The sequence below is a fragment of the Ictidomys tridecemlineatus genome, chromosome 7 (assembly GCF_052094955.1).
Source record: "Ictidomys tridecemlineatus isolate mIctTri1 chromosome 7, mIctTri1.hap1, whole genome shotgun sequence".
In the NCBI taxonomy this organism is placed as follows: Eukaryota; Metazoa; Chordata; class Mammalia; order Rodentia; family Sciuridae; genus Ictidomys; species Ictidomys tridecemlineatus.
Window position 1 is genome coordinate 167,227,789 of NC_135483.1, and position 13,799 is coordinate 167,241,587.

The following is a 13,799-nucleotide window of genomic DNA, read 5'->3' on the forward strand; positions in this document are numbered from 1 at the left end:
TTGTTAGTTGTAGATGGACATAATACCTTTATTTTTTTATTTTATGTGGTGATGAGAATTGAACAGAGTGCTTCAAACATGTGAGGTGAGCACTCTACAGCCACAGCCCCAGCCCTAGTAATTTTTCTTTTTTAAGTTAAGCATTTTAAAAGCTATCTATCTCTGCTAAATTTTTAGCATAACTACTAATTGACAGCAGGGTTATAATTCAGAAAGAACTTTATGTTTTCTTTCTTTTTTTTAAAGGGGGGGAGAATTTTTAAAAATATTTATTTTTTAGTTTTTGGTGGACACAACATCTTTATTTTATTTGTATGTGGTGCTGAGCATTGAACCTAGTGCCCTGCACATGCCAGGAGAGCGTGTTACTGCTTGAGCCACATCCCCAGCCCAAAATCATACAATTTAGATCAGAGGTTTTTAACTTTTTGTTCTTTTTGTATAACATCCCTGTTTGCAGTTTGACAAGGGCCCTTGTCAGAAATTTTTAAATGCCTGAAGTAAAGTACATAAGATCACAAAAGAAACCAGTTATACTGAAATATATGGTTACTAAAATCTTAATGAGAAAAATATGTGACTTAATGTGTGCTGTTTATAACATGATATAAAAAAATTTAGCTGTGATCTGTACATGGCAGCTCACACCTATAGTTCCAGCTACCTGAAAGGTTGAGGCATGAGGATCCTTGAGCCTAGGAGTTAGAGACCAACCTGGGCAATTTGGGAAGATCTCATCTCAATCAATCAATCAGTAGCAATAAATCTAATAACTAATATAATTTCAAAGAAGAGATGAATATAAGTGCTGTTTTGAGATGCCGCAATAATTATATGAAAAAACATGATTTTTATCAATGACAAAATCACAAGTATTACTTATTACACAATTGTGCTTTGTAGCTTAGTTTTAAATTTGAAGAAAATTTAAATTGTAGTCAGAGATTAGTGGAAATAAAGATATAATTGTTTGTAATTGTGCTTTGTAGCTGTTTTAAATTTGAAGAAAATTTAAATTGTAGTCAGAGATTAGTGGAAATAAAGATATAATTGTTTGTAATTGTGCTTTGTAGCTGTTTTAAATTTGAAGAAAATTTAAATTGTAGTCAGAGATTAGTGGAAATAAAGATATAATTCTTTGTATCCAAGTTTATAGATCCCTTGAATTCTCTTTTTTCCTCAGATTAAAAGTCCTATCTTCCTTTTTTTAATTATTAGCTTTTTATTTTCACATGAAAAATTTTTTATAACAGTGTACTATATTCTTTATATTATGTACAATTACATATTTAAATTATAATTTTATTAAACAACCTATTATAAAAACTTAATTAAAATTTGTTTAAAGATCTATCAGTAATACTGTAGGTTTATTACCTTATCATCATGGGCATTAGGAAGAAATTCTTTGTATGTTGAGGTAGCCTTCGTGAAGATTTAGATATTTATTTGTTTTTTAAGAGCTCATGAGCCCTTTATCTTAGAGCAGTGGGAACTTTTCATCTTATAACAATAGGAAGTTGCTGTTTATTTGATACTTTATTTACTATTTCTTATTTTGTTTGAAGATTTGCTAGAGTGTAATTTTTATTTTTCAATTAAACTGCATAAACAGGTGATTATAGGTAATCCCTTTTTAATTAATACGCCAAATTTTATTTTATAAAATTGATTTTATAAATACTATCCTGAGGTTAAGATAATCTGTTGATACTCAGTTCCCTTTTTCTTCTTCATCTTTGGCTTGTTTTTGTTTTCTTTCTAAATCATTTTTATCAAATGTTCTGTACTCAGTGGGCAATTTTTTGAAAAATTTTCCCCTCTTGTGGCTTCCAGAACAATGCTGAACTTTGTGTTTTTTAACCTTTCCCTTTTGGTACCCAGCCAAAATCCTGGTGGGCTATGTGGCCTACTCTTCACCCAGTAGATGATGTCTCCTTGTAATGTATTTTCCAGTTTAAGTTTGCTTAGTCACCTTCCTGTATTCGCTGATGTCTGATGAAGACACTAGGTCAGTGTCTTCCTATTTTTCTCATTTTTTCACTACTATGAATAAGTGTACCTGAAAAAAAAATGGAAATGATATTGTTATTGACTAATGGAGAATGTACTTGGAGCACATTCTGTTTTTGAACACATGGAGATGTGTTCTTGTTAGTGTCTAGGGATAATCAATCCCCAAAACCTCTGTAATAAAACGTTAACCTGAAAATCAAGTAGATATTAAAAGCCCAATTTATTTTTTTTGTACTGAAAAATCTTATGATCAGGGCATAGCTAGAGTTAGATTTATATCAAAATCAGAAGGTTGCTTGTTGTTTGTTGAATGGATCCAGACAAGGGGATTTGGAAGAGTTAAAAATCTGAAGATGCAAAAATGATCTTATCACAAGGAACTGCAAAATTAAAGTCTAAAGACTGATCTCCTTTCCAAAGCATTGTGCCTCGGTTTTTCCATTATCATATTTGTTCTTGAGATCTGTGAATACACACACACACACACACACACACACACACACACACACACACACACACACCTGTTCTGTTTTGTGTTATGTTAAAAGCAGTGGCTTTGGGAATGACCTAGGTTTGAGTTTCATGTTCATCTCAAATTAGTTGTTTAACATTAGATAAACTATATACATGTATTTTAGTTTATTTGTAATATATAAACAGTAACATAGCATAGTTGTAAAGACTATATGACAAGTAAATAGAGTACTTAAATTTTTTGCTCTTGTAAAAACTAAGTAAATCACAGTCTTATCAGCTAGGTTAGCAGCAGAAATAGAAAAATTATTTTATTACATGAAGAAACATAAACAACATTTGAGTCAATGACTTAGAGAAGCAGTCCACAAAAGCTCACATCCACAATGTAGGCTGATAAGTACTGGCACATACATTTATAACCATAAAACTAATGTTCTAAGGTGTTTTCCAAGGAAATGCTGTATTCAACAATCAATTTTAATGCTTATTTCACACTGCAAAGGCTGAAAAGATTATACTTACATTCAATTAATGCCTTGAACCAGCTATTCTAGTTGTAAAGTACAATTAGCCAAAGGTGTCCCCTATAAAAGACAATACCATTTGATAACTCATTTGCATCAGAGGCACTTTCAGATTCATTGGGTTTTTTCCTTCCAAGTACCATAGGTTTGGGTGCAAATTTGAAAGCAACTTGTGGTAAGAGAAAGGGCAACTGCTGAGAAGGCCAAAGGCTCACATATTCACTCAAGACCTCATTCGGATGCTGCTCCTTACTTCTTTTCAAACAGTAAAAAAATAATAATAACCTGCTTATGGATTTGAATAATATATTAATTCTTTTTGCATGGCACTTTTAAAAAACATTTTGAAAGCACTTTCACACCTGTTATTTAATTTAATCTTTCCCACAACCTTCTGAGGTAGGTTGGACAAGTATATCATCCTAATTTGGTGGGTGAGAAACTTATGGCAGCTAATAATAAAATTATAACAGCTTAAATTATTTTACTTCTCTCTTTCAATTAAAAAAAATAGTTGTAGTGTTGGGGGTGTAGCCCTTAGTAGAGAATGTCCTTAACGTGCACAAGGCTTTAGGCTCAATCCCCAGCAGGATCTTCAGGGACTCAATTTCCTTCTAAATGTCAGTCTGTTATCCTTAGTATTGTCTCTCAGGCCATAAGGTAACTCCTAGAGTTATAGTCATCATGGCATTTAGGGCACAAAGATGAAGAAAGTAATGAAGGAGACAATGGTATGTGCCAGCTCTTTCTACAGAGATGCTGAAGTTGACATTCACTCTTTTTGTTTTAAATTATTATTTTTGCCAAATATGGTGATATGACTGCAAGGAGGCAAAGAATATCCAGATGAAAAAATTGATAAAACTGCTATATATAACAGTTATATATATTTATATATGTATTATGTTGGCAATAACACATTCTAATGAGCCAAGGGCTATTATTTGTAGATGATTTTGCCTAACTATGTTCTGTTTCATTATATTTGAATTTAACAATTTTAGGCAACACATATTGCTCGTTTCCAGGTTTTTTTTTTTTTTTTCCTCCCTGTGGTGCTGAGGATTGAACCCAGGGCCTTTTGCTTGTAGGCAGGCACTCTACCAACTGAGCTATCTCCCCAGCCCCTGCTTCCAGGTTTTGTGGGGGCACCTTGATATAGCTACCAGTTACTTAGTGTATTTCAGATATGTTTGTAGCATTAGAGCCAAACCAGCATTGTATATATATATCTAAATCAGTTGGTATGAATTTGGTATAATCAACAGATAACCTAAGAGAGGCTTAACTGAACTCATGTTGTTTTTAAATTCTTAGATAAGAAATCCAGATGTGGGCAATTCTAGGCTGGTATAGTAATTCAACGAAAAGAACAAGGCCTAGGGACCTTTGATATTCCTCTTCTGCTCTCAGAAGGCTACTGGTTTAATCCTTGGACTTACCTTTACATGGTATAAAGGTGGTTTCAAATATTATTTCTGCATTCTGGATTGGAGAAGGTTAAATGACCAAGGACAAAGGAAGGGTCCTTCCCCTTTTACTTGTAAACATCATAGTGTTTTGCCATAAATTCTTGAATCGCACTGTTACATGGTTGCCCATAGCCGTAAGGGAGGGTCTAAAGTGAATTTTCTATTAGTAGTGAGGAACAGAAGACTTAATATTTGTAAAATACTAGCAGTGTCTGTGAAATTAAAAATTTTATGTGTTGATTTATTAAAAGTTGCCTGCAGACTTAATTCTCTTTGTTATTGCAAGCTTAACAGAGCCTCAGATTTGTTTTCATTTTTATTGTCTTTACTGTTTCAGAGAAATGCTTTGCAAGCAATTTCTCCAGCCACCATGGAAGTTCTTATGAGAGTTTTGGCAGATTGTGATTCCTGGGAGGATGGAGATCTTGAAGAAGTGGGTAGAAAGGTAGAACTAACTCTGAAGTGCCTTACAGAAGTGGTACATATTCTTCTCACTAGCAGTTCTGACCAGCGCCAAGTGGAAACCAGTACTATTCTGGAGAACTATTTTAAATTGTTAAATTCAGATCATTCAGCTTTATCCAATCAAAGAAGGTCCAGACAGTGGGAAAGCCGGTTCATAGCTCTGCAGATCAAAATGCTGAGTAAGTATTCAATAAAGATAGTTTTCTTACAGTAGATAAAACATAGGGCTCCTCAGTCAACAGCTTCCTATGAGGGAATTAAATTAGCAGTTCTGCAGCAGCAAAATGAGATGGAGAAATATGGGGAGGAAAGCAGGGAAGCAACTCAGAAAGCTAGTATGCAAAAGAAAACTAAAAAAAAAAATGTTGGTTCCTAGAACAGAAAGAGAATTAAAAAAGGTAACTGATAGCAGCAGTGTAGATTGTGCTGTGGCTCAGTGGGGGGCAACCAGAAGAGAGAGACTTTCTGCTGAACTTAAGAAACAGATGCCATATTAACATATCCACAACCAGAGCAGCTAATAAATTAGAAAATCTACCAAGAAGCTAGAGAGAGAACTGGTAATCCCCATCAAAGGTATTTGATTCTCCCTGGGTTGTTGGAACAGGGGAAGCACCAACCGCTTGAAGGAACAAGGGAGTTATTGATTGGACTTCCTGAGCCAGTAGACTTGGAATTCCCGCACCTTAACATGCTTGCTTGTGTGTGTGTATTTGTGTGTGTGTGTGTGTGTGTGTGTGTTTGTACTTGGTATACTTGCTTTTTGAATATCCAAGACCAAACAGCAACATAGGCTATACTTTTCACTGGATTGGTGAGTATGAGAGCCAATCTGAGTATAGAAGAATTTTTAGAACCCTGATGAGACTGCAGAGTGCCCAGAAACAAAGGGGGATTCCATTTGAAATTGACTGACTGATCTGTGGGATTAAGAATGTGACTGACAGAGGGTGGGGATATAGGTCTGAACAGGATTGGAGGGAAAGTACCTCCTGTCTGCCTGCCCCCACCACAGCCCAAAAATATAGCACATAAACAGGAGCTCTCAGAATGAAGTACAGTTCAATCCAGATTAATCTTTAGATGAAGCAGATGAGGGAACTCGCCAATTGACCTGAGAGACTTACACTATCACCCCCTGATGAAACAACAAAGCCAAAATGAGAAAGAAGTTTATCCTCATTGCCTCTCTGGCAGGGGTGATCAGGCAAGGAGTGGGTAGAATTCTGCATATGGATTCACCGAATAAGTTGAGACTGTTTGGGTCAGAGCTGAAATAAGGGAATGATACAAAATTTGCATTTGAGTGACTTCTTCATAGTTGGCAGTTGCTAAAATTTGAAACACCAGATACAAAAGACTCTAAAAAACCTTCAGCAATTAATCTGAACCTTTAATGATATTAATGTCTTGGTTGATTGATATTAATCAATACCTAAGATCTCCTATACATGACTATACCACTTCAGCTTCTTCTATACTGATGTTGTCTTCCCATTTTAACTTCTGTCTCCCTTCCCACCCTCATCCTCACCTCTCCCCCTCCCCCAACCCTTTATTGCATCTTTTCTATTTTTCTCTTTTCTCTATTTTATGTTATGTTATTTTACTTATTTACTCTTTTTTTGGTACTAGGAATTAAACCTGGGGACTTTACCACTGATCTATATCCCCCGTCCTTTTTTATTTTGAGAATGGGTCTCACTAAGTTGCTGAGGTCTTGCTAAGTTGCTGACTGGCCTTGAACCTGCAGTCTTCCTGACTCAACTTCTCAAGTCACTGGGAGTAGAGGCATTAGCCACTATGCCCTGATCTATTTTGTTTTATTTTTTTAAATTTATTTTCTTTGTAATGGGGATTGAAACCAAGGGTACTTTACCACTTAGCTATATCTCCAGTCCTTTTATTTCTTTCTGTTTTCATTATTGTGAGACAGGTCTTGCTAAGTTGCTCAGGGTCTGAGTTCCTCAGACTGGCCTCTCACTTGTGATCCTCTTGCCTCAGCCTCCTGAGTTACTGGGATTACAGGCATGTGCCACCATGCCTGTAATCTGTATTATTTTTTATCCCATCTTCAAATTCAATTTAGTCTATAGTTTTTAATGTGTAACCCTTTCAGCCTATTGAATGTTATTTTTCACTCATGTTCCTCTTGGGTTAATATATTTGTAGAGATCATTAGCAGTTAATACCAAGGTTATTAATTGTAGCACTATATCCTTTCAAAGAGTCATTGGAAGTTGAAATTATCACTAGGCTTATGCTGAACCTATGTGTCAAAGCTAAGATATATCATCAACGTAGAATTTATTAAAAGGAGATACCTACTCACCAAAGGACCCTCACATAAGAGGAAGGGGAATATATTTCAACAGATATGTCTGTCTGGCACCTCTGCAAACATAAGGAAATATGCAAACAAGTTTTTCCCCAAATTTACAATTCTCCAATTAGGGAAACCATACATGTTGATTGGTTCATTCATTCTCTTTCTCTCTCTCTCTTTTCTTGAGCTGGGTATTGAACTCAATGCCTAATGTATACTAGACAAGCACTCTATCACTGATACCAATGAGCTACATAACCAGTCCTTGGAACCCACAGATATTGATTGGGATTAAAATTACAGAGAAAAATTACTGAAATGTTGATTATTAAAGTGATTAATGAGCTAAAAGAAGATCTAGGGAATTGAAAGCAAAAATGCTGGAGGGTAAAAATCATTTCAATAAATATAGATTCTGAAAAAAAACCAGTCAGACCTCATGCTAAGTGAAGTTAACCAATCCCTAAAGAACAAATGCTGAGGAGCTGGGGTTGTGGCTCAGTGGCAGAGTGCTTGCCTAGTGTGAGTGAGGCACTGGGTTTGGTTCTCAGTATCGCATATAAATAAATAGACTAAAGGTCCATTGACAACTAAAGCATATATATATATTTTTTAAAAGAACAAATGCTGAATGTTTTCTCTGATATAAGGAGGCTGACTCATAGTGGGGTAGGGAGGGGGAACATGGGACGAATAAATGAATTCTAGATAGGGAATAGGGGTGGGAGGGAAAGGCAGAGGGGTAGGGGATTAGCAAGGATGGTGGAATTTGATAGACATCATTATTCTAAGTACATATATGAAGACACGAATTGGGTGTCAACATACTTTATGTACATAGATATGAAAATTGTGGTATGTATGTGTAATAAGAATTATAATAGATCTGACTTAAGAGTCATTGGAATAGAAGAGGGCATGGAGATACAAGCTTTTGGCATTAATAACTTTTTAGTGAGATAATGTCAGAAGAATTTTCAGATCTTTGGAATGAGATGGATATATACACACAGGAGGCCTTAGATCCGCAAATGGACAAGTTCAAATAAGAACCTCTTCAAGACAAAATGTCTAACCTAAAAAATAAGGATATAGGGGTTGGGGTTGTGGCTCAGCAGTAGAGCACTTGCTTAGTACAGGTGAGGCCCTGGGTTCAATCCTCAGCACCACATAAAAATAAATTAATTAATTAAAGATATTGTGCCCAACTACAACTTAAATAATAAATATTAAAAAATAAGGATACAATATTAAAAGCCTCAAGAGAAAAATGTGAGGTCATATTTAGAGGTAAACCAATAAGGTTTACTTCAGACTTCTCAACACAGACTCTAGAAGTTAGGAGTGCTTAGAGTGAAGTAATTCAAGACCTGAAAGAAAACTGTTGCCAACCAAGTTGTTTTATCCAGCAAACCTAGGCATCAGAATCAGAGAAGAAATAAAAATTTTCCAACATAAGGAAAAACTAAAAGAATTTATGATCTCTAATCAAACACTGCAGAATAAGCTTAAAGAAATACTACATGCAGAAGAGCTTAAAAACAAATCTCAGCTCTTGAATGGATGAAGCTCATTATAAGAACAGTTAAGAAAATGAAAAATATATGAAAGACCAATTAAATATATGAAACAAATAAAAATGGCAAGAAACTGTAAACATCTCTCCATAATAACTTTGAATGTAAATGGTATCAGCTCTCCAACTAAGATTATAGAGTTGAAAGATTGAAAAACAAGACCCAAAATAATGCTATTTACAAGAGACTCATTGGGAAAGGCATCCATATGCTGAAAGGAAAAGGTTATATCATGCAAATGGATTTAAAAATGAGAAGGAGTAGCTATCCTTATATCTAAGAAAGAAGATTTCAAGCTAATCAGAAGAGATGTGTAAGGTCACTTCATAACAAGAAGATAAAATGGTATTAGTTATTTTTATGCATCAAATGTTGGTTTACCTAATTAGATTAAAAAAAGGTCAGACCCTAAATGCAGTAATACTGGATGATTTTAACATATCACTCTCACAATTCAAAAGTCATCCAGACATAAAATCAAGAAATATACTTCAGACCTAAAAAATACCATCAATCAAATGGATCTAACAGATACCTATAGAATAATTTTATCAATCAATAGCTGAATTCACTTTCTTCTCAGCTCATGGAACATAGCTGCAAATGCATATATTTTAGGACACAAAGCAGGTCTTAGCAAATATTTTAAAAATTAATATAATTCCTTGCATCTTATCAAATCATAACAGAATGAAGTTTGAAATCTACATCAAGAAAAATTAAAGTTAACAAATACAGAGATTGATTGATAACAAACACAGAGATAGATTGATATACTTTTGATCAAGGAATGAATTATAGAAGAAATGAAGGGAAAAATAGTAAAATTCCTAGAATCAAATGAGAAAAGTAACACAATGTACCAAAATCTCTGGGGCACTATGGAGATGGTTTTAAGAGGAAAGTTTATAGCATTATAATGCTTACATTAAAAAACAAAACAAAACAGAATAAAAACCCTCAAATGTTATTCTCAAGACCCTAGAAAAGCAGGAACAGCCAGATTCCAAAACCAGTAGAAGACAGGAAATAAGACTAGATTAAATTAATGATCTATAGAAAAAAAATACCAAGTATCAATGTAACAAAGAGTTAGTTCTTTGAAAAGATTAGCAAGATTGATGAACCCTTAACCAAACTGAATAAAAGAAAGAGAAGTCCCAGATAAAGGAGATATCATAATGAATATTTCTGAAATTGAAACTATCATTAGGGACTGTTTTGAAACCTTATGTTCCCATAAATTGGAAAATCTAGAAGTTATTGACAAATGTCTAGATACATGTGACCTACCCAAATTGAACCAAGAGGATATAGAAAGTGTATATAGACCAATAGCAAGTAAAAATATTGAAGCAGTGATAAAAAGCCTTCCAAGAAAGAAGCCAGGGACAAAATGGATTCTGAGATGAGTTTTACCAGATCATTAAAAAAGAACTAATGCCAATCTTCCCCAAATTATTTTTTAAAATAGGGAATATTCCTAAATTCATTCTATGAGGCCAATATCACCTTCAAACCAAAACCAGACAAGGACTCATCAAGGAAAGAAAACTACAGACACTATTCCTGATGAACATAGTTACAAAAATCTTTAATACAATATTAGCATTTCACATTCAAAAACACATTAAGAAGCTTGTACATCATGATTAAGTTTCTTCCATCCCAGGAATGCAAAGTTGGTTCAACACACACAAATCTCTGTATGTAATGCATCACATAAACTGAATTCAGGACAGTAATGACATGATCATCTCAATAGATGCAGAAAAAAATCTTTGACAAAATCTAGCACCCATTCATATTAAAGTACTGAAGAGGACTGGGGCTGTAGCTCAATTGGCAGAGCACTTGCCTAACACATGTGAGGCACTGGGTTCGATCCTCAGCACCACATAATAATAAACAAATAAAGGCATACTTTTCATCTATAACTACAAAATTTTTTTAAAAAGCACTGAAGAAACTAGGTATAGAAGAAACTTAACATTATTAAGGTTATATATAACAAAGCCAGCATCATACTGATTGGAGAAAATCTGAAAGTATTTCCTCTTAAATCAGGAAAAAGACAAAGATGTCTACTCTCACCACTCCTATTCAATATAATATGTGAAACCAGCCAGAGTGATTAGTCAGGAGAAGAAAACTAAAGAGATACAAGCAGAAAAAGAAGAAGTCAAATTATCTGTTTGCTGATGATATGATCCTCTATTTAGAAGAACCAAAAAACTCCATCAGAAAACTTTTGGAGCTAGCAAGTTCAGCGAAGTAGCAGAAGATCAACATACAAAAATCAGCAGCTTTCCTGTATGCCAATAATGAACCTGTGGAGAAAGAAATGAAGAAAACAATTCTATTCATAATCGTCTTTAAAAATTATCTAGGAATAAGTCTAAGCAAGGAGGTGAAAATTATAGAACATTGAAGAAAGAAATTAAAGATGACCTTAGAAGATGCAAAGATTCTTTGGTAGCCAGAATTAATATTGGCAAAGTGGCCATATAACCAAAAACAATCTAAAGCTTTAGAGAAATTCCCATCAGAGTACCAGTGATGTATTTACAGAACTTGAGGGAAAAAAGTCCTAAAATTCATTTGGAAAAATGAAATTCCTTAAATAGACATTATTTTGTGCAATAAGAGCAGTACTGAAGACATCAAAATACCTGATCTCAAAATATACTATAGAGCAGTAGTAACAAAAATGGCATGTATTGGCAAAAAAAAAAAGACATGGAGACCAATGGAATAGAAGACAGGAAAGATATAGATTCATACTCATCTGATCCTTGAAATAGGTGTTAAAAATATGTGTTGGAGAAAAGATAGCCTTTATAACAAATGATGCTGGGAAAATTGTATATCCGTATGTTGAAGAATGAAACTGCTTCAAAGCTCTCACCCTGCACAAAAATTAATTAAAAGTGAGTGAATCAAAGATGTAGGAATTGGATCAGAAACACTACTATTGCTAGAAGAAAACAGGGTCAACATTCTAACATATTGGCACAGGCATTGACTTTCTTTAAAGCTCAAGAAATACATCCAAGTATTAATAAGTAGGATGGTTTCAAATTTAAAACTTATGCACATCAGAAGAAACAAGAGCATGAAGAGAGAGCCCACAGAATGGGAGAAAAATCTTTGTTAGCTTCCTTTTCTGACAGGATTAATATACAGCATATATAAAGAACTGAATGAGCTTAACATCAAGACATCAAATAACCCAGTCAATAAATGGGCAAATAATGTAAACACACATTTCTCAAAAGAAGAAATACAAATGGCTAACAAATTTATAAAAAAAGTCCAATATCTTTAGTAATCAGGGAAAAGCAGTTCAAAACTACATTGATATTTCATCTCACTTCTGTTAGAATAAATGGTATCCATCAAGAATATAAATTAAAAAATTGCTTGTGAGGATATGGGGAAAAGAGTACATTTATACATTGTTGATGGAACTGCAAATTAGTACAATAACTTTGCAAAGCAGTATGTAGCTAGGATTAGAACTACCACATAACCCAGGTATCTTACCTTATCCAAAAGAACCAAACCCATCATTCTATAATGATACATGTATATAATGTTTATTGTATGGTAGTGCAATCAGCAGTGAAGCTGTGGAACCAGTGTAGGTGTCTGTCAACAGGAGAATGCATAAAGAAAATGTGGTATACACAGCCATAAAGAAGAAATAAAATATGTCAACTGTAGGGAGACCAGTAGAGTACAGGAAGGGGATCAGGAGCGGAGGACATGGGGAATGAAATCTACCAAATTATGCCATGTCCATGTATAACCATACCATAATGAATTTTGCTTTTATATATAATTATAATGCACTAATTAAAATAGTAGTATTGGTACTAATAGAAGGGAGATAGTAGAGCAAGTAGATCAGGGAAAGGGAAGAAGGGAGGGACTACTTGGGAATGAAATTAATCAAATTATGTGCATTATGAATATCACATAATGAGTTCCACTATTATATATAATTATAAATCACCTATTATAAAAGAAAGGTAATTTTACCTGAGTCTATGTTTTGCTTTCATACCTCCTACTTTCTTTTGAAATACAGAGCCATTGTATGGAAAGTTTTGATTGTTTGGTTCAGATAGCATATGACTTTATATTTTAACTTCCAAATAATTTAATATATAGTTAATTTGTTTGTCTACAATACCCTCAGTTTAGCAACATCAAAGTCAAATATGCATTCTTTTGTGAAAGTAATATAAACAATGCATGGTGGCACACACCTGTAATCCCACATCCTTAGGAGGCTGAGGCAGGAAAACTACAAGTTTGAGGCTGGGCAGCACAATTTATTGAAACACTAACTCAAAAAAAAAAAGAAAAAAAAGGAGGACTGGGGATGTAGCTCAGTGTTAGAGCCCCTTCTCTGGATTTAATCCCAACATGGGGCAAAGTAGGGATGAAGGGGAAGAGAAAGTGTAATTCACTAAAAGTATATGTTAGAAAAGTCAGTGTGGCCCCAGAATTCTAGAACGTGTAGATTTTCAGAAATTGCCATTTGTAATGTTTTACTTATGATAAAAATTGATTTTGTTTATGCTTTTATAACATTTATAGAGTCTGTCCATGCTCTAGAGGGCCTTTGATTTTGTTTTTCCTCAAAGCTTCTGTGTGTCTTTCTCTTTCCCCCTCTCCTGTGGTGGATGTTTGTGTCACTCTGTAGATATTTGTACTTTTTTTGTTCTACTTTGTAAGCTCCCTCAACAATATATATGGTTTCTTACTGCATTACCATGTTAAATGCAAATGTTATTAACTGACAGTTCATTATTATAGAAGTAAAATATTGTAATTACAGCTAAACTAGAAAATTCACATAATTATAAAGAAACAAAAGATATTCTTTATATCCTACTACCCAGACATAATCAACATTAATGGTTTGGTGTAT

The 13,799-nt window shown here is 34.1% G+C and overlaps 1 protein-coding gene across 10 annotated transcripts in view; it reads left to right on the plus strand.

Annotated features, from left to right (window-relative positions):
- The window catches only part of Nbeal1 (neurobeachin like 1), a 185,907-nt gene that overhangs the window by 48,226 nt on the left and 123,882 nt on the right, over window positions 1–13,799 (plus strand). For all 10 annotated transcript variants that reach the window (XR_013424260.1, XM_040294730.2, XM_021735694.3 and 7 more), the window contains exon 9: window positions 4,827–5,133. Coding sequence is in view for 9 of the 10 variants with exons in the window: in XM_040294730.2 (XP_040150664.2) it covers window positions 4,827–5,133 (307 nt within the window). In the remaining variant the exon portion in view is untranslated. The remainder of the gene's footprint in view (window positions 1–4,826; window positions 5,134–13,799) is intronic.